The sequence below is a fragment of the Oryctolagus cuniculus genome, chromosome 13 (assembly GCF_051225735.1).
Source record: "Oryctolagus cuniculus isolate XC-2025 breed Fujian yellow rabbit chromosome 13, ASM5122573v1, whole genome shotgun sequence".
In the NCBI taxonomy this organism is placed as follows: Eukaryota; Metazoa; Chordata; class Mammalia; order Lagomorpha; family Leporidae; genus Oryctolagus; species Oryctolagus cuniculus.
In genome coordinates this window covers 79,049,339-79,071,124 of record NC_142879.1, presented here as the reverse complement: position 1 = coordinate 79,071,124, position 21,786 = coordinate 79,049,339, and the positions used below count along the sequence as shown (strand labels likewise).

At 39.4% G+C, this 21,786-nt stretch overlaps 1 protein-coding gene across 1 annotated transcript; it reads left to right on the top strand.

Moving 5' to 3' along the window:
• The first annotated feature begins 5,593 nt into the window (after positions 1-5,593).
• PGER2 (prostaglandin-E(2) 9-reductase-like) lies at positions 5,594-21,745 on the top strand. The gene is made up of 9 exons (NM_001287559.1): positions 5,594-5,677; positions 8,798-8,965; positions 10,174-10,290; positions 11,404-11,481; positions 12,034-12,156; positions 16,010-16,119; positions 16,364-16,529; positions 20,329-20,411; positions 21,488-21,745. The coding sequence occupies exons 1-9, from the start codon at positions 5,594-5,596 to the stop codon at positions 21,528-21,530; spliced, it is 972 nt and encodes a 323-aa protein (NP_001274488.1). The 3' UTR covers positions 21,531-21,745.
• Positions 21,746-21,786: the final 41 nt, after the last annotated feature.

The following is a 21,786-nucleotide window of genomic DNA, read 5'->3' as shown; positions in this document are numbered from 1 at the left end:
TCCTCCACTGCACTCCCGGGCCACAGCAGAGAGCTGGCCTGGAAGAGGGGCAACCGGCACAGAATTCGGCACCCCGACTGGGACTAGAACCCGGTGTGCCGGCTTCGCAAGGTGGAGAATTAGCCTGTTGAGCCGCGGCGCTGGCCTATTATAATCTCTTAACAATGTTCCTTTTCACTGTGTTATCATGCTTTTATATTATTCTAGCCAATGATAGAATATTTATTCACAATATTTCCCCTAGGCCATGGAAAAGTTCAAGGATGCAGGATTGCCCAAGCCCATTGGGGTATCCAACATCAACCTCAGGCAGTTGGAGATCATTCTGAGCAAGCCAGGGCTCAAGTACAAGCCTGTGTGCAACCAGGTGAGGACTCTTAACATCTTCTCCTGCTTTCCATTCCTTTCTTCTTCTCTCCTGGCAGGTGTCCATTTGTGCCCCTCTTCAATTTACTTTGGAAATTTAAGATTTTACAGTGGGAGCCTCTATGTGAAAGGGCAGGGAGGGCCTGCATTGTATCTATGCTTATAAAAGTCTCAGTGAAAAGGTGAGGACATTTTTGTGCTGAAATGTGTGTAACGCAGCAGTCAGAAATAAACCTCAGGGTGAAAATGGAATTCTTCCTTGTTAAAGAAAGATCCATTGCAGGATACCTGAATATTGACTGCTAAGGTAATGCAGAAGCACCATTTACAGGGAAGAAGTCCATGAAAATCTCTAATGGGCAGTTCATAAAGACATGTGAGACGGGAAGAGATAGGTGGTAAAGGTTTGTGTGGTGTTCATACCTGAGTCTTTTCCTCTTTGCAACTCTGATTTTAGGTGTCTTGAACAGAGAGCTAGATACACAAAAACTTAGCTGGAGACTATGATAATAATCTGGGGAGGAGGGAGCAAGTTATCGAATTATGATGATAGTATGGTGAGCAACATCAACACTCATGAAATTTTAGGAAAACTTAAGCAGGTCTTGTCCATTAGCCCACTTTAGTCTGCGTCTCCTCCCTGCTGTCTCTCATCAAATCAACATGTGTCGGTGCGTGGTGTTGTGTTTTATCTAACAATTTGCAGTTGTCACAACCCAGTACAGATCTTTGGGTTGTGAACATACAGCCAATATTATGGCATAGCATGTTAAGCTACCTCGTGAGATGCCGGCATCACATGTGAGTGTGGTTAGAGTCCCTGTTGCTCCACTTCTGATCCAGCTGCCTGCTAATGGCCTGGGAAAAGCAGCAGAAAAGGAACAAATATTTAACCCCTGTCACCCATATCGAGGATCCGAATGAAGCTCCTGGCTTCAGCCTGACCCACCGCTGGCCATTGCAGTTTTCTGGAGAGTGAACCAGAGGATAGAAGGTTTCTCTCTCCATCTTTTCCTCTCCTTTCTTCTCTGTAGCTCTGTCTTTCAAGAAAAATGAATGAATCATAAAAAACTATAAAAAACATGATATTGGTAATTAATCATATAGCACTCTGATTTTTAAATAAAATATAAAATTATTACGGCTTTCAATGTTAGTTTTACTCCAAGTTCTATTTTATCATAATCACATTGAAACATTCGGAATATTTGAAGGCATTAATGCAAACCCTGCATGCCTTTCACACACACTCAAAATTGTTGGCAGCTTTTCATGTGTCCAAAATTAGTAGGCATATATGTCTTCATACATATGAGCAAAATTTTGTAGAACTTCTTGATAGTATGTGGTAAACATGCCTAAATAGCCCTGCACACCTGAGAAAGCATCTCCTGTGGTTAAATTTACTCTACCTACCACATACTTCAGTTTTATTATTGAATCAAACTGAGTTAATAATTGAGAATTAATAATAATGTGTTACTGGCCGGCATTGCAGTTCAATAGGCTAATCCTCCACCTGTGGCACTGGCACGCTGGGTTCTAATCCTGGTCGGGGCGCCAGATTCTGTCCCGGTTGCCCCTCTTCCAGGCCAGCTCTCTGCTGTGGCCCAGGAGTGCAGTGGAGGATGGCCCAAATTCTTGGGCCCTGCACCCACATGGGAGACCAGGAGAAGCACCTGGCTCCTGGCTTCAGACCAGCGCAGCGAGCCAGCCACAGCATGCCAGCCGCGGCGGCCATTGGAGGGTGAACCAATGGCAAAGGAAGACCTTTCTCTCTGTCTCTCTCTCTCTCACTGTCCACTCTGCCTGTCAAAAAAATAATGAATTAATAATTAACAGATTATCATTATTTCAGACGACTTGAAAGTTCATTTATAGGAACATTTTCTCGGGGAAAGGAAATAGATGCATGAGTGTTACCACAACAGGGTAAAATTTATTTAGTGGTGAATTAAGATACTTCACCACTAACAATGGACTAGTAATGCAATAGTGGAAAATAACTAAGGTATCTTCATACTGTCTTCCATTGCGGCTGAACCACCAGCAGTGGTTTACATTACCACCAGTAGTAGTGGATAAGTCTCCTTTCCTTTTCATTGGTATTAACAACTAAAACACTGCATTTACCTTGAAAAGGTTTGGTTGTAGAAGAGGCACTAGAAACAATTAGCTATGATTTTCTGAAATATAATGATCTTGATGCAGAAGACAAAGTCTTAAAAGTAGATTTAAATCCAAAGAATGAACATTTAGTCAGAAATTTCACAATGGGAGAGAATTTACAGCCAGCATAACATCTTTACTCTTCTACTGTGCTCCTAGGTTCTAGAATCTAAGCAAACAAATAAAGGGAGAGTAACAGGATTATCTATTCCTGCTACCTATGAGATTTTTAATTCATGATACAAGCAAATATGATAATGTATTAAAGATTAGTATAATATAAATATATACATATATTCAAAATTGATAGGCTATAATTGCTAATGTTTTATTAGTATAGAGGAAAATGCAGAATGCAGCAGAGACATAATGCAGATAGACAACCAAGCAACAAATAAGTCCTACTATTTTTAAATATTTTAGTAACTATTCATTGTTATCACTTTATGTTTTCAGTAGTTATGAAATACAGAGCTACACAAATTATGCAAGAAATCTTTGGACATTGAACTCTAGTTTATCAGTAAAATTCTCTCAATTTCCTAATCTGTTATATTATGCTGTGTCATGGGTTAATAATTAAATGATTAATAAAAATCATATCAAATGGCTTGAAGTAACCTAAATGCTGTTTTAGTAGTGAATACTATAATGACATGTCATTGTTCAGATCTGACAAAACACATTTCTACGTTCTTTGAGTATTTCATATAACATAGCACTTTGCATTATGGAAAGATGCAGCTAAGTGAGAGGAATATGTTTGAATGTCTAATTCTACATGTTTGTGTGTAGTTGGCAATGGCTGGGAAGAGTTGTCAGCCTGGAAGACAGTAGGAAAAGCTTTTTCAGCCATTGTTTCCCCAGTGTTCCCAGCAACAGGAGATTCACTGCATAGACCCAGGAGGCAAAGCAATACCCAAGGAAGACCAACAGTACAGGCAATCCCTTCAAGCAATGCTGGCTAAGATCTTAGGCTATTATATCTTCTTGGAGGATGTTAAATCACAGGAATTGGGATACTGAGGGGTTTGGCTCAGGAAGAGGGCTGAGGAGTCAACTATGAGGGAGACAGAGGAAAAAGAATTTGAGCACATCTTCTCTTAGGAATATAAGCAAGGTCTTCTTTTTTCAAGATTTATTTTATTTACTGGAAAGAGAGGGAGACAGGGAGAGACTGACACAGACAGACACACACACATGCACACATCACACACATACACACAGGGATATCTTCCATCTGTTGGTTCACTCTCTAAATGACCATGACTTTTGGGGCTGGGCCAGGCCAAAGTCAGGAGCCAGGAATTCTTCATTGCCTCCCATGTGGGTTCAGGGGCCCAAGCACTCAGGCCATTCTACACTACTTTGCCAGATGTATTAGCAGGGAGCTGGATTGAAAGTAGAGCTTCTGGGATTCAACCAGCATTTCCATATAGGATCTGGCATAGTAGGCTGCAGCTTAACCTACTATGCCACAACTCCATCCCTCAACAGATTATTTATAACAATATCTGCAGATAAAAGGCCACTTTCAAAAAACTTTTGTTGAGAGACAGAATTGAGGCTCAGACGTTCACTTTTATGTGTTTCCAGAGCTCCAAGGGTCACTTTAATGCAGACTGCAAGTTGTGGGACCCACAGATCCTGTCCAAGGGAATGGCTATATACTGGAGAGTGACTTTGGCTTTATAACAGGAAATAAGCTGCTTTGAGTTACTCTCTGTGTGTAGTTTAGGCTCACAACAAAGGACATACTTGGGAGTTCCTATCAGATATGCCCAGGTAGGGGCAGGGAGATCCAGCCAGAGTTCATGGGTGGAGCAAGTGTTCAGAGGGGTAGGTGATACAGGAGTCATGGAGTAACTCCAGCTACTATCAGTGGAGGCAGGGGATGTTGGAGCTGACTGGTGTGTTCTGAGTCCCTTCACCCACCCAGATGTAAGCACTAACTCACACTGTATTGTGCTCTTCCAGTCTTCTGTGAGATTCATCCCCAATGTGTAGTGAGCTCTGAGCATCTACAGTCAGGCTGGATGGGTGCACAGGAACAAAGCCACAATCTGCAGTTTTTCAAGTGACTGGGGAAGGAGGGGAGGCCATGGGGAAGAGTATGATCCCCAATTCTAATTATTTGCGATTCCTAGGAGCTGTGTTTCCAAGCTGCTCTGCTCCCCTCCTGTCACAGTGGCAAGCCATGTATGGTCCTGGGCTTTATGATTGCTGGTGCCCTGTTGGGACCTTAGAGCTCAGTTTGCCCTTCGAGAATGCAGGCATGTGTTTGTGGGCTGGACTTAAAACCAGTGAGAACTGTGGAATTTTCCCACTTCAGGGCTGCTGGTCTGTATTGCTGGCAGGAGGTGAAACACCTCTTGGCCAGGACGGTGTTTGTCTTCTCTCTGTGCTGGATTGAGGAGTCTCTGTGCTGTTCTGTCAGTGCAATACTGGCTTCCTTAGCTCTTGTTGTGTGGGTTTGTGGGTGAATAGCTATTCAAATCATGTCTCTAGGAGACAATCACTTGAGCTTCTTACTCAGCAACCATTTTGCTGTGAACTCCTCAGCTTTAACTTGTGGTCTTTCATTGACAGCCTAAGTTGGAAAAATTGCTTAGTAATCATTTAGTTCTCTGTATGTGAGGTGTGTGTGTGTGTGTGCGTGTGTGTAGTATAAGAAAGCTAATTGCTTCAAAGGATATGTGATTAGAAGGGATTTCATCAAGACAAAAATACAACAAATGAAACTGTTGGTGTCTGGATGTTTGTAGTCTGAAGTCAATAGTCATTTGATCAATGTTTTGCAATACTTTACAACATGTAAGGTATTAAGAAGGAAAACTTTACTAAATGTAATGGTTTATTTGTCAGTGATAAAATGTTTAGTTTCATATAAATCATTGACCTGGTTCCAAGTCTCTATTTAAATGTGGAGTACTAATTTAACTTTACTCCTCCCATATGTCATAGACATTTATATAGGCAGTGGGGCGTTGATTTCCTGTTATTCCTCTGAAGGCAGAAGTAATAAGCAGAGTGTGCTTGGCCAGAAGAGTGAAAGGCCATGGATCCCAAGCATCAGCGTATGGCATTAAATGATGGTCACTTCATTCCTGTACTTGGACTTGGCACCTATGCACCTGAAGAGGTAATTCTAGCTGTTTTCTGTGGTTGAGGGGACAAAAGAGAGTTGACTAGGAAGGATGAAGCATGAGATGAATGTGAAGTCAGCCCGCTGCTGTGTGACTGCAGGACTCACTTGATTCTCCATTTCCCCAAGCTAGAGCTATTTCATGCAGAAAATTGAACTTTGTCACAGTTTATTCTGTGTGACAGTCAGGTCCTGTAGTGCTCTGCTGATGAACAAGGATGTTCATGTTGCTTCTTGTTTCCATTTACTTCTTGCTTTGGTTAAGGGGAATAACTCAGTACTCAGCAAGACTGGTCATTAGTTCATTCTCCTGGTATTTCTTTGCGGTTGGTGTGGTTTCTCTCTTTTTTTTTTTTTGTCTTAAATTCAAAAACTGTGTCCTCCTTCTAAAATGGAATGATGCAGGGAACTTTTTGTCACTATAGAGAAAGAAAATGCATAGGACATGAAAAGAGTTCATGCTCTTCTGCTGTGGGTTAAACTTTAGCACTACAGCATAAGCACTCACCTTAATAAAGTAGATTATACTACTCTTACCTCTGACAAACCTGCCTGGAGGAATTAAAGTATTATGTTAGGGGAAAATGTGCATCTAATGAGATGAGGACAAGGCTAAATTATTCATGTTGTTAACAAATGTTGGACTTAAAGGCAAATAGTGTATGGGCCTATGAAATAAAAGTGAGCATGGAAGGGTGTGAGTGAGGAAGGGTACATCCTTACATTCCTACAATTATCTATGAACTTATTCAATCTGTTCTCTTTGTATTAATATTACATTAACATGAAAAAATTATAAGAAAAATGTGAACACTATTGAGGGAATTTGGCACACTATCATTTTGTGATTACACAGTTGTATGGCATTTGAATGTTTACTACAAACTTGAACTTCTACTTTATTGTTTTGCAAGATTGAAGTAAATACCTGAAGTCTATTTGGAAGACATGTGCCAAGACAAACTTACTTTTCATTTTCTAGAATTTGCTTATTTATTTTGAAAGACACAGAGAGAGAAAAAGAGACTGACTCTCCATTCTCTGGTTCACTCTCTAATTTGCCCCAATGGTCATCCAGGTTTCCCACATCAGTGGCAGGGGCTTGAACCCTTAGGCCATCTTCTGCTTTTCCTAAATCAATAGCAGGGATTAAAATGGCAAGTGGTGCCCATATGGGATGCTGGCACCACAAGTAACAGCTTTATCCATATGCCGCAGTGTCATCCTCATACTTCTTTTTTTTTAAAGGATTTTATTTATTTATTTGACAGGCAGAGTTACAGACAGTGAGAAAGAGAGACAGAGAGAAAGGTCTTCCTTCCATTGATTCACTCTCCAAATGGCTGCAAAGGCCGGGGCTGCGCCGATCAGAAGCCAGGAGCCAGGAGCTTCTTCCGGGTCTCTTCCAGGTTCAGGGGCCCAAAGAGTTGGGCCATCCTCCACTGCTATCCCAGGCCAAAGCAGAGAGCTGGACTGGAAGAGGAGCAACTGGGACTAGAACCGGCACCCATATGGATGCCGGAGCCATAGGTGGAGGATTAACCTAGTGCCACCGGCGCCAGTCCATTTCATACTTATTTTCCAAAGTGAGGTGATGTGAAGGAGGGGAAAGGATTGAGGACACCAGACAAAGTCTTGGCCATGGTAAATTAGTGAACTCACACTTATGAGAAGTTACAGGGCTGGTATCAGGAGAGGGTGGTAAGATCTACTAACAGCTTCATTACTATTTCATTGAATAAAGGCAGCCTCTCAAATTCTTCTAATAAATGGAAAAGAGTTTGTTTTGTTTATATGTTTATCCTTTACCAAATATTTTCAAATCATTATACAATTTGTAAAAACCATTAATTTTAAATTTAACAATTTTATATCTTATCAAAAATAAAAAGGCTGTTTTAAGAGGTGAAATGATGTTAATAATCACTAATTTCTCATGGGAAAATACATACACATTTAGTATATGTCTATTGATTACTAGTATTTTTAGTTAGTTTGTTTGATGGGTGAAGCAGACAGAATGTGTCTGTAGAACATAATTAACATTATATCCTGTTGTCCATTGAAATGTCAGTTTTTAAACTTGTTCCAAATTGGCAATAAGCAACCTACATTGTTGCAACCAGTTCCCAACTTATTTGGATGGTGGCTGTAGCTACACTGCCTGTGCAGACAGTAGTAGACTGTATGCATTTCTGCTTTTATTTGAAAGACTGGAATATGTGTGTGGTTTAGCAGAGAGGATCTATGTGAACAAATTTCAATGAAAAATCTTAAGCATGGAAACCCTAAATAAGCTGCTTTCTTTACAGATACATTTTCAAAGGTCATCAAATTCAGTTCTGACACAATTGAATGTATTATGTTTATTTCATTGGCAGAGGACTCATAGAAGCTTACACTGTAGTTCTTCCATTTTTCCTTCCATTCATTTTTCCCTTGTTAATTTTCCTTAGTGAACTCTCTATACAAATGACATTCTTGATATAAACTTTTTGCTGTGTCATTTGAATCATTCCATCCACTCAATAAAACAGGCATAGTTCCTGAGGACCTTTGACACCAGAGATTGATGTGGTCGCTTGGTTCCTAACTCTTGTTATTAATTAGAAAGGTCCAGGCAAATAAGAATGGCTTTGTTCTTCTTCTTCTTCTTCCTTTTTTTTTTTTTTAAGATGTATTTAGTTATTTGAAAGACAGAGTTATAGGGAGGCAGAGAAATTGAGAGAAAGGTCTTTCATCTGCTGGTTCACTCCTCAACTGGCCTCAATGACTGGAGCTATACAGATTCAAATCAAGGAGCCAGAGGCATTTTTGGGTCTTCCTCGCGGGTACAGGGACCCAAGTACTTGTGCCGTCTTCTACTGCTTTCCCAGGCCATAGCAGAGAGCTGGATAGGAAGTGGAGCAGCATGGACTCAAACCAGCACCTCTACGGGATGCCGGCACTTCAAGTGGCAGCTTTACCTGCTATGCCACAGCACCGGCCCGGCTTCATCCCTCAAAATGAAGAATTATCCCAAGACATGATGAAAATGATTTTTGTGAGTCATTGGTCATGCCTGAGCTACTTCAAATCACTTGAATCTTCAAATAATACGTTTGTCTGCTTATTTAGGTTCCTAAGAGTAAGGCTGGGGAAGCCACCAAAATAGCTATAGATGTTGGTTACCGCCACATTGATGCTGCTTATTTGTACCAAAATGAAGAGGAAGTAGGCCTGGGCATCCGAAGCAAAATTGCAGATGGCACTGTGAAGAGAGAAGACATATTCTATACTTCAAAGGTATAGTATATTGAATGTGAAGTTGGGTAACTAATGAAATGTGATGTATGGGTATAGTAATCACATAATTTGATCAGTAATCATTAATTACTTTTACTGTCACACTTATTGATGCATTTTCTTTTATATTTTTTATTTTAAGATTTAACAATTTTTGATATTTGCTATATTCACTTCAAATGTAGATATATAAATATTAATATATGCTACTTTTTAGAAAACAGGGATATCACATAGTGTAGGATCCATGAAATGATCAGAGTGAGGAAATAAGGATATATTGTTATGTAGATGGTATAATGCAGTAAATACAAGATTTTAAAAGAATCTTTATAATCTCTGTACCAAAAAATATGAGATCCACACAACATTTATGCTTTCTATTTAATAACTTCTAGATATAACAGAAAGTGTGATATTTGTGTTTCAGAATCTGACTTATTTCACTTAGCACAATGATCTACAGTTCTATCAATTTTGTCAGAATTTCATTTTTTTGCTGAATAATATTTCATTGTTTACAAATATCACATTTTCTTTCACTAGTCTTTAGCTAATGGGCGTGCAAGTTGACTCAGTTTTGCTAATGTGAATTGGGTGCTATAAACATGGGAGTGCAGATATCTCTTTCATATACTGATTTTGTTTCCCTTTGATATATTCCCAGAAGTGAAATAGCTGAGTCATATGGCTAAACCATTTGTAGTTTGTTGAGGAATCTCCAAGGTGTTTCCCATATTGATTGTATTAACATCATTCCCACAGTGTATGTTAGGGTATCCTTTTCTGCACAAACTGTCATGCTTTGTTATCAATACTAGTATTGATAGAGAGAGATCCTGCATCTGCTTATCCTGTCCCTGGTGGCCACAATGACCGGGAGTGGGCCAGGCCAGTCAAGAGTCATGAGCATCATCCGGAAATTCCATGTGGGTGGCAGGGGTCCAAATTTTCAGGCCATCCTCACTGCTATTCCTAGGCCATTAGCAGGAAGCTAGATTGGAAGTAAAGCAGTCAGGACATGAACCAGCATCCATATGGGATACTAGCATTGCAAGCAGCAGCTTTACGTGCTATGTCATAATGCAGGCCCCAGTGCTAATCACTTCCCATGCAGCAGAAAAATGTCTCAATGAAAGATGAAAGAAAACAAGAAATTTGAAAAGTGCATTCATTCAGCACAACGTCCCCTGTTTAATTCCCTGCAGCTTTGGTGCACTTTCCTTCGACCAGAGATGGTCAGACCAGCCTTGGAAAAGTCACTGCAAAAACTTCAACTGGACTATGTTGATCTCTATATTATTCATTTCCCAGCAGCTCTGAAGGTAGGCAGTGACCATCATTAAATTTATTTCACTTTAGCTGTGAGCATAATCATCATTTACATGGGTGACTAAATCATACTAATAAATTTATTAATCAATCTAAGTTATATAAACTGCTTACTAGTTTAATCAATAGATTTTATTTGATTGGGGACTTTAAACCATGAGTAGATGTATATAAATATATAGTTTAAAGATTCATTTTATTTATTTGAAAGACAGAGTTACAGAGAGAGGTAGAGACACAGAGAGAAGTCTCTCATCCGCTGGTTCACTTCCCAGATGGCCTCAATGGCCGGAGCTGCGCCTATCCGAGGCCAGGAGCCAGGAGCTTCTTCTGGTTCTCCCACACGGTTGCAGGGGCCCAAGGCTTGGGCATCTTCTACTGCTATCCAAGGCCACAGCAGAGAGCTGGATCAGAAGAAGAGCAGCACAGCCGGAACTAGAACCGGCACCCATATGAGATGCTGGTGCTGCAGGCCAGGGTTTTAATCCACTGTGCCACAGCACTGGCCCCTAGATGTATATATTTAAAGTCACCTTGGCAAATATCTATTTTTATATCAGTAATCTTTCACTGTACTACTCTAGGTTTATTTAATTTTTGTTGGAGCTTTTTCATTGTTGGCATATATAGCTGTTGGGCATTTCAAATCTCATAGCGTTTAACACTTGATAACTGCTCCTAATCTTCTAGTACTGAAATATTTTTGGACAGAACCTTGATCCATCTTCTGCAGTTCAAGTGACTGCTGTGTGATCCACATGTTTTCAGCAAGATGCGGACAAAATCCATTATTGGTGGAGATCAAGGCCATGAAACTCTTGATTTTCACAGTGAAAGAGTCATTTTACTGTGAGGAGGGTGGAGGAGGGGGCAGAAGAATACAAAGTAGCATAAATTCATGTGATTCCTTAATGCACATAACTGATTGGGAAGAGAGGAAGTCAGGAGTGTAACACAACTTTTTACCACTTCTTATGTAATATCCATGGCAAATATAAGTATATGGAATTTTGCTCCACATATTTCATGAAGTTTAGTGTTCAAACGCTATAGGGTGGATATCTGAATAAGGTGAAACATATGAAAAATGATTGCTTGTATTCTAGCCTGGGGAGGACATTATTCCAACAGATGAAAACGGAAAATTAATATTTGACAAAGTGGATCTCCGTGCCACTTGGGAGGTGAGTACTTGGAAGAGTGAATAGAAAGGAAGAATCAAGAGGGAACATTACATAAAAATTCAACTTAAAAGTATGGGATATGCATTACTGGATGTAAAACTCCATGCTCTTTGTAGTGGTTAATGTACTTCAATGGTTAGGGAGGAAGACAACAGTGGAATGTCACAGAAAGAAACAGAGAGAATTAGGGCAATGAGGGCAGAAACATCTTCCCATTTATGTTCAATAATTTTTCTGATTTTCAAAAAACACAAGAATTCATTTTCTCATTGTAACTGTCTTTACCTATTTACTTTAATGGATTTTCTCTTGTGGTCAGTCAGAGCCCATTGGCTTCAATATAATCTCTTGAAAATGTGTCTTTTAACTGTGTTAAAAGCCTGTATATAAAATAAAATAATATAATGTCCACTATATTACACCATATATTATATATAATTTAATAATTTATATTATATTAATATTATATATAATTTCAATAATAATATAACAATATTAATAAACCTTATTCTAGCCATCATGGAAATATTTCTTCACAATCTTTCCTCCCAGGCCATGGAAAAGTGCAAGGATGCAGGACTGACCAAGTCCATCGGGGTGTCCAACTTCAACCGCAGGCAGTTGGAGATGATTCTCAAGAAGCCAGGGCTGAAGTACAAACCCGTCTGCAACCAGGTGAGGAATCAGCCTCCTCTCCTTCTGTTCTGCATTCCTTCCTTCTCTTGCTACTCCCAAGTGTTCATTTTTTCTCTACTCTCCTTCAACGTACTGTGTGGGATAGAAGATTCACATGCAGAGACTCTGTATGGAAAGCAGAGAGTACTCTCCAGTGTCTGTATATTTGTTAATGTCTTAGTGAAAACGTGAGCAGACTTTAGTGCTGAAATCTGTGTAAGAATCTGGGAGGTAAAGATGATCTAGAAAGGCAGCAGTCAAGAACCAAACCTCAGTGGGAAGGTGGATTTTTCCCAGATCGATGAAGGATCCATTGAAAGATTGCCTGGTGTCTTGATTGCTGAAGGTGATGTGTAAAGTACTGTATATAGGAAAGTAAGCCTTGAAGACATCTGGGGAGAAGTAAATAAATACAGAGTGAAAGTAGAAGATACATGATAAAGGTTTCTGCAGTGTTGAGAGAATCTTTCCCTTTGTTATCTCTGCTTTCTTGCACAGAGACTTACACATAACAAAATTTAATTGGAGAAAATGAGAATAATCTGGAAAAGTGGGAAGCAGTTACCTACTTATGGTGACAGTGTGGTGGCCAACATCAACACTCACAGAATTTTAAAAAACTTAAGTTGGTCATGTCTCTGAGCCCATTTTAGTCTGCCTCTCCTACCTGCTATTGGCCATTAAATCAACTAATTAAGCACATCTATTCTGTGCCTGGTTTCATTATGTAACTTAGTATCTAACAGTTTCACCCACCCAGTCATGGTCTTGACTGGAGATATGGTTTAGAAAAATCTAGAACTTGTTCATTTAATGACCAGGGGCTCTGATCTTCAAATAAAAAGATTACAAAATTACTTTGGCTTTCAATATTGATTTTACTCCAATTTTTTATTATTAGAGCAACTTTCAAACAACCAGACAACTTGAAGGAAAAATGCAGATCTTCCAAAGTTTCACAACTATAACCAAAAATGTTTACTGATTTTCATGTGTCAAAAGTTAGTAGGCATACATGAGTATGTCTTCATATATCTGTGCAATATTTGGCCAGACCTCATGGTGCTTGTGGGAAACATGACTATCCATCACTACAGACCTCAGAAACAACTCTTGTTAAGATACTGTCCCACTTAGTTATAATTTCATTATTGGATCTAAAGTAGTTAACAATTATTCTGTCATGTAATTTAACATCTGAACATATCATGATTTTTTAATTTTTGCCTCCAAATGTCTTCCATTTTAAGTACAGCAAAATAGTAGTTCATACAGAGAATTATGCTGTGTTTCTCATTTTTTTTTATTTTCCTAGAATAGTCAGCAATCTTTTTTTTTTTCTTGTATGCTCTGACAGATTTTGTCAGGTGTCTGGATTTGTCAGGTTATTATTGTTTAATAATAGGTCATTTGTTTCTCTACGTCAACTCTATAAATTATAAATAAGATTTCAATGTTTTCTGATGTTAAGGTTGAAGATTTTTTTAAATGTGCTTAATTTTTTTTTGACAGGCAGAGTTAGACAGTGAGAGAGAGAGAGAGACAGAGAGAAAGGTCTTCCTTCCATTGGTTCACTCCCCAAATGGCCGCTATGTCAGGCGCGCTGCGGCCGGCTCACCGCGCTGATCCGAAGCCAGGAGCCAGGTGCCTCGACCTGGTCTCCCATGCAGGTGCAGGGCCCAAGCACTTGGGCCATTGTCCACTGCCTTCTTGGGCCACAGCAGAGAGCTGGATATGAAGAAGATCAACTGGGACAGAATCCGGCGCCCTGACTGGGACTAGAACCCGGGGTGCTGGCTCTGCAGACAGAGGATTAGCCTAGTGAGCCGCAGCACCGGCCGCTTGATTTTTTTTAAAGATTTTTTTTTTGAAAATGTGCTTAGAATGGTGTATTCATCATATTGTATCCCAAGAAGCAGCACAGATTTGCAGGTGTTCTCATGTTTAGTGATGTATATTTTGATCACTTCATTAAATTTTCAGAGACAGATGTCATTTGTGTGAACATATATTTCACCTACAGCAATTACTAGTAATCTGTTAAGTGTTACTGTTCCAAAAATGTGGTATTAGTAAATTTTTATATGGATGGTATTTTGTCTTTACAGTTTGTAAATAATTACTTGCATTTTGACTAGATTTTTGCTTTTCATACTTGATGTTTGCACTTTAAGTGCCTGTAAACTATAATTTGTCCTTAAAGACAGCATTAACTTTCTTAGTTTCCCTTTGATTAGAAAGAAGTTACTGTAATAACCACCATTAGCAGGGACAGATATTTTTATTCTCTCTCTTTTTCTGTCTTTCTTTTTTCATATATTCAGAAATACAAAATCATTAGATTTTTATTTACTCTATGTGCTATAATTGGTTTTGTTAATTATCCCTTGGGATGTTGAAATCCACCCACAGTGGAATCAGTGAGATTCCTAGCATACTAACTTTTTAAAGCACTGGAGTGTCACTAATGAGTCTTTTTTTTTTTTTTTAAAGATTAATTTTTTATTTGAAAGGCAGAGTTACAGAGACAGGGAGAGACAGAGAGAGAAGCCTCCCATCCACTGGTTCACTTCCCAAATGGCAGAAACAGCTGGAGCTGGGCCGTTCTGGAGCCTGGAACCAAGGCCTATTCTGGGTCTCCCACATGGGTGCAGGGGCCCAAGCACTTAGGTCATATTCCATTGCCTTTCCAGGGCAATAGCAGAGAGCTGGATGAGAAGACAAGCAGCTGGGACACGAACCGCTGTCCATATGGGATGCCCTCACTGCATATGGAGGCTTAGCCTACTACATCACAGTGCTGTTCCCTAATGAATCTTTGAATTTATTTTTTTTACTTTCAGGCAGGCACATTCAATGTCCAAGGCTCAAAGCATATTTTCCTTGTTCCAGATGTGGTGTTTTTCACCTATCTTTAACAAAGAAAAAATTATTGGGCAAACAAGATCTCTGGAATGTCATATTTTTTAACTTCCCAAGACACACAAAAAAAATTAAATTTATTGCTTTTAAAAGTCTTTACTTGAGGGCCAGTGCTGTGGCTCAATAGGCTAATCCTCTGCCTTGTGGCGCCGGCACACCAGGTTCTAGTCCCGGTCGGGGCGCCTGATTCTGTCCTGGTTGCCCCTCTTCCAGGCCAGCTCTCTGCTATGGCCCAGGAGTGCAGTGGAGGATGGCCCAGGTGCCTGGGCCCTGCACCCGCATGGGAGACCAGGAGAAGCACCTGGCTCCTGGCTTCGGATCAGCGCAATGCACCGGCTGTAGCATGCTGGCCGCGGCGCCCATTGGAGGGTGAACCAATGGCAAAAGGAAGACCTTTCTCTCTCTCTTTCTCTCTCTGTCCACTCTGCCTGTCAAAAAAAAAAAAAGTCTTTACTTGTGTGCTGAGGTTACAGTACAGTACATTAAGCAGGTGATTGCGATGTGGGTACCTGATATTAGAGCACCAGTTCCATTCCAACTCTGCAATAACACACCAGGGAACGCAGAGGATGATGGCTCAAATACTTGGGCCCCTGCCACCCACCCGGGGAAAGGGCGGACCTAGATGGAGCTTTACGCTCAGGCTGAGGTCTGTCCCAGCACTCACCATTTGAGTCATTAGGGGAGTGAACCAGCAGATGGAAGATACCTGCTCCCTCTGTTGTGTGTGTGTATTCACTTCTCCCTCCTGCATTCTCTTAAAATCAATCAATCAATAATTGATACAAAGTAAGAGATCCTTAATTGATAAGGCTGTTTTCTGTTTAACTCTCATGTTTCATTTTTAAATTCAGCAACTTTTAAAGTGTCCATTTATATTAATATTTGCATGTCATATATGCTGAAAATGTGTTGTCTTGTCTCTCTGCAGGTGGAATGCCATCCTTATCTCAACCAGAGCAAACTGTTGGAATACTGCAAGTCCAAAGACATTGTTCTGGTTGCTTATAGTGCTCTGGGGTCACATCGAGAACCAAGATGGTAAAAGCAAAACTAAAGCACACCAAACACTTTTTTGAGGAAATATTTTTGGTTGGAAACTACTCAGTTTTATAGTCAAGTGGCTCAGGAGGAGGGGAGAACGTGCAGATGATATTAATGCTGCTGGACTAAGGAGCACATCTGAGAATCACTGATCTAGAGTGTGTCCCTTAGTCAGTTTTGGAAGCCTCCCAAGAACTGCATACTCAGTCTTAGGAGTTCATTTTTCTGCCTTTCCTTCCAGGGTGGACAAGAGCACCCCAGCTGTCTTGGAAGATCCAGTCATCTGTGCCCTGGCAAAAAAGCACAAGCGAAGTCCAGCCCTGATTGCCCTTCGCTACCAGCTGCAGCGTGGGGTTGTGGTCCTGGCTAAGAGTTTCACTGAGAAGCGAATCAAAGAAAATTTTCAGGTGATGAGCATGTGGGGCTGGAGGCATCTAGGACCCACATATGTGCTCCTTTGCAAGATGTCAAGGCATTCAGGGGTCACATATTTTTTTTTTTTTCTGTCTTTGCTCATGCATTTAAGATTTGTCTCCATCACTGAGGCATAATAGCTAGACAGAATTACGACTCAACAGGAAACAGAGAATCGTGTTTCAGCATTAAATTGCCAATGTAATCTGTAGCCTTCTGCAAGTGACAACCTTTGTTCTTTTCCTGCAATAAGGGAGTTAGATTAGGTGATTTTTGATAATAAACTATTATCACTGCATTTTTTGCTGCTGAGAAAATTCATGTATTTCAACACTCAAATTTTTTAGCCATTGATTTTCATAACTTTTTAAAGCACGTATTCAAATCTTTACCATTTAAGTAGATTGACTGTGTCTGTATTCTGAGAGATCTTTACTAATCATTAGATTTTGTAGCTGTGAAACAAAGCACCTTCCAGACAGATTATATGAAAAGAAGTTGATAAAAATAGGTTTACTTATGCCGGCGCCGTGGCTCACTAGGCTAATCCTCCACCTTGCAGCGCCGGCACACCGGGTTCTAGTCCCGGTTTGGGCGCCGGATTCTGTTTCGGTTGCCCCTCTTCCAGGTCAGCTCTCTGCTGTGGCCAGGGAGTGCAGTGGAGGATGGCCCAAGTATTTGGGCCCTGCACCAAATGGGAGACCAGGAGAACCACCTGGCTCCTGCCATCGGATCAGCGCGGTGCCCCGGCCGCAGCGCGCCAGCCGCGGCGGCCATTGGAGGGTGAACCAACAGCAAAAGGAAGACCTTTCTCTCTGTCTCTCTCTCTCACTGTCCACTCTGCCTGTCAAAAAATAAAAAAAAAAGAAGATTTAAAAAAAAAATAGGTTTACTTATGTATTTGAAAATCCGAGTTACAGAGACAGAAGCATGGACAGAAAGAGAGAAAGAAACAGGGAGAGAGAGATAGATATAGAGAGCAAGAGAGAGAGAGAGAGAAAGAGAGAGAGATCTTCCATCTGCTGATTCACTCCCCAAATGGCAGCCGGAACCAGGCCTGCACCAGCCTGAAGTCAGGAGCCAGGAGTGTCTTCTGGGTCTCCCACATGAATGCAGGGATCCAGGGACTTGGGCCATCCTCCACTGCTTTCCCAGGCCATCAGCAGAGATGCTGGAATGGAACTGGAACAGCTGGGAATCAAACTGACACCCATATGTGATGCCGGCAAGTCAGACAAAAGTTTATACCACTAAGCCACAGCATTGGCCCTGAAAAGAACTTCATATCTCATCATTATGTGGTTTGAAAATTAGTCTAAGCTCAGACTCAACTCATCTAAGTTGGGTTCTGTGTTGGCTCTCCCAGGTACTTGCAATCAACTCCCTCACTCAGTTGTAAACTCTCTTCCAGGATTTGCTGAATATAGTCTGGGGTGGCTCAGTCCTGCTATAGGCACTTTTTCATTCTCCAGCCAACCATGTAAAGGGAATAAGTTTATACCTGCAAAGCCTTCTCAGAACTGGCAAGCTAATGCTTCTGGCGAGTTCTGCTGACCACTGAACAGGCCAGGCCACACTGAAATGGTAGAGTACTGGATATTGGATCCAAAGGGCATGGTGCCTAGCACAGTGAAGATTTGCAGGATATTTCTCTAACTCATCTACCACGTTTATGTATTCTGGACACTATTTTTAGGTTGTGATACATTTGTTGAAGTATGTTCTCACAGTTTATACCAGTGTTTTGGTTCTCTTCTTGGTGTATTTTCATGATCAAAAGTTCCTACTCTTCATATCCTTAAATCTTCTGCATTTGTTTGTGGCTGATATGTGTTATAACTTTTTCTATATTGAGCACATGTCAATATTCTACTACACTTCTTTGAAAGTTCCTTCTAAATTTGGACTTTAATTCAACTGGCATATTTTTCAATGCTATGTGAAACATCTTTAAATAGCCACAAAGATACATTTATAGGTTTAAAAATGAAATCACAGAGAAGATTTGGGGACACTGCTAAGGATGTCTGCAGCCCATATTGTAGTGCCTGGGTTTGAACCTCATTGTGCTGTAGATCTAGTTTCTTGCTAATGCACACCCAGAGAAGCAACAATCTATGTCTTTCTGTCTCTGAATTTCTCTCTGTCACTCTATAATATCCAACTTTGACACATCAAAGTCTGTCTGCCCCACATACACAAAGTACATTTCTGCCTTCATTCTTCCCTTCAATGGATTCATTTTCTTTTCTGTAGTGTCTTCATTGCGTTGGAAAATGAAGAGCTGCATTCCAGAATGCTAAAAATTTTTCTAAATCCTCATATTTAAACAGGTCTTGGCTATTCTTTACAGAAATGTCTGGAATATAGAAGTTTATGGTTTTAAAATAACTTTTCAACTTACACATAGATTAAGTCTTTAAGTAGTTTCTTGATATTGTAATGAAACTATCCATTACTTTTGAGAAGATTTCTTAATTCTTTTTTATTTTATTAAATTGTCAAATTTTCCTTTCTTTGTGATTTCTTTCTTTATTCCTATATTCTTTTACTCCCTCCATCCCTCCTTCCTTCTTTCTTCCCTTCCTCCCTACCTCCCTTCCTTCCTCCCTCCTTCCTGCCTTTTTTTCTTCTTGTTAAAATGGAGAAGGGAGAGTAGAGGGGAAGGGGGAGAGAGAGATACAGAGAGAGTGCGGGGCTGAAGTGAGAGAGAAAGAGGTATTTTCCAGCCACTGTTTTATTCCCAAAGACCCACAACAACCAGAAGAAGGCAAGGCCACAGTCTGAGTCCAGAACTCAAATCAGGGTCTGTTATGTGGGTGGCAAGGTCTCAAGTACTCAAGCCATCACCTGATACCACCCAGGGTGCACAGTGACAGGAAGCAGGAGTCTGAAGTGGAGCCAGGACAGGAGTCCATTCTGATTGGAGACATAGATGTCTCAAGTGGCTTCTAAACTCCATAACGAAATGTCTGCCCTGAGTAGTAAATTTGCAACAATGTTTAGGTTTCCTATGCACACATTTCTAATTATTTATGTGTTCTTTTAATAATCAATAACACATTTTATACCTTTTTTAGTAAGGCATTTGTATATATTGTTAGGATGATACAGAGAAACCTGGTAATTTTGGTAGTGCACTTTTTTACTTCCTCTTTTGACAGTTTTTAAATGTACAGAAAATTTCAGAACATAAGGCAGTAAAAAGCTGCTCATTGATTCATCAACTATGAAATTATAGACTTTGAAAAATTATTTCTTCTTCTTATTTTTGAGTATTGCTATGGATCTATGAATAGTTCATATGTTCCAAACAGTAATTATTTTTTTTTGCAATTTAAAATTCCTAATAATAGAGTGTGGGATCCATTTTAAGCAAGTTCCTGTGTCCTTTTACATAATGTCATTATGTTTGGACAATTGCTGTCCTAAATTATTTTGGAAAAAAAAGCCTTTCTGTCATGTTAACTCTTTATTATTGGGATATAAAAATCAACTGTATCAAGAAACTTTCTAAATTGTCTTATGCATTTTCAATTCTTCTGAATCATCTGTGCACAAGATCCTATGGTATTTAAATAATTTCAGCTTTGCTTGTTCTTTGATACCTCCTTTTATCTGTAGTGTCATGAAGCTTCGATATATCTTATCTAGTAATGCATTTCTATAATTTTCACTTACTGTTTTTTGATGGTCCGAGTCCCTTATTATATACGTCAAAATGGTTAGAAACTTTCCAGACTGACAAATAAGCAATATTAACATAATAAAAATTTTCTAATATTTTAATAGGTTTTTGAATTCCAGTTGTCTTCAGAGGACATGAATGCACTGGATGGCCTCAACCAAAATATCCGGTATTTTGCGGCTGATTTGTAAGTAACATTGCTAAATGCATTGCCTCCATTTGTTTTCTGAGGAAGAATGAAGGATGGATATTAGCCACTACTCTCCATATATCTATGGACATGAAATGTGGGTTCACTAATATTGCCTAATTAAATATTTGAAAAATGATATTTTCTTCCTCTTCTTCCAAACTTGCTCAATTCTTATCAGAATTGGATCGTTTCCAATAATGCTGTGGTCTAAGGTAGAAGTTCTGTTTCTAATCAGTATTTTTTATTTCATAATCATTTATATCATAATCCATTAGGATAAACTGCCTCCAAGATTTTATAGACATAATGGAGTAAATAATTATAGGAATAGAATCTGGAAACTATCCACTTCCACTGAATTTATTAATGTGCAAATTGAGTCCTCATTTTTATAATGATTGATGTATGTTTGCAATGTTTTCTGTTCAAAATAGTCTTAAAAGCTTGAGAGTTTGGAGAACTGTAGCTTGAAATATTCAACATGTGAATTGCCTTTTATTTATATTAATATATTTATTAGATATCACTCTCTTCCTGAAAATTGTTCACTTAAGTACATATAAATTACATAACCATAAAAATTAAATGTACATTTTAAAACAAATAAACCAGTAATAATTTTAAGGTCTTGAAAGTTTACTAAGAGGAATATTTTCTGGGAAACAAAACAGATGAGTATTATCACAATACAGTAAAACTTATTTTCTTGATGAATTTAGTACATCAGTGCTAATGGAATCATATGGAAAAAAATACACTAATACTCAAATGACTTTGGATTATGCCAAGTAAAATGCCAAATTGTCTTTAAGTATCAGTGATATTCATATTAAGTATAACTCCTGGAGTAGACCAAAATACATCATTTTTGGGCTGAGACAATACTTTACTTCCTAAAGTAGCTTCTTAGGATTTAGAATTCTCCTGGTAACAATCCTGGTCTGTAAGCATAAGTATCTAACTAATATAAGTTACTCACCTTGATTCTAGTGCTAGTGACACAAAATCACTTCTTTAGTCTTCTAGCAATCTGGTCATTGAGTTTGAATTGTGCACATTTCTTGTTTTAGCACTTCTGAACACCCAGAGTTCCCATTTTCTGATGAATATTAACACAGAGGCCTTTCCCATGTTTCAACCACGAGCTCCTGTAAGTGGATCATGATGCCAGAGACATCTCAGACGCTGGTGACTGGGCGCCTCTCTTCTTGTTAATCTTTGCTGCTTAGCAGCCTACACTCAGCTAGAGCTACATCCACGGGAGATAAATCATGTCAGTGAAATGTTGTCAATTAATGAAAAATAAAATGTTGACTTATTAAAGATTATTATTTCTTGCTGACTTTATTACTTGTTTGCCTTCTGTATT

Coding starts and splice junctions, on each gene's coding strand:
- PGER2 (NM_001287559.1), top strand. CDS start 5,594: ATGGATCCCAAGCATCAGCGTATGGCATTAAATGATGGTCACTTCATT. Junction 5,678..8,797: donor GCACCTATGCACCTGAAGAG/GTAATTCTAGCT, acceptor CTGCTTATTTAG/GTTCCTAAGAGTAAGGCTGG. Junction 10,291..11,403: donor ATTTCCCAGCAGCTCTGAAG/GTAGGCAGTGAC, acceptor CTTGTATTCTAG/CCTGGGGAGGACATTATTCC.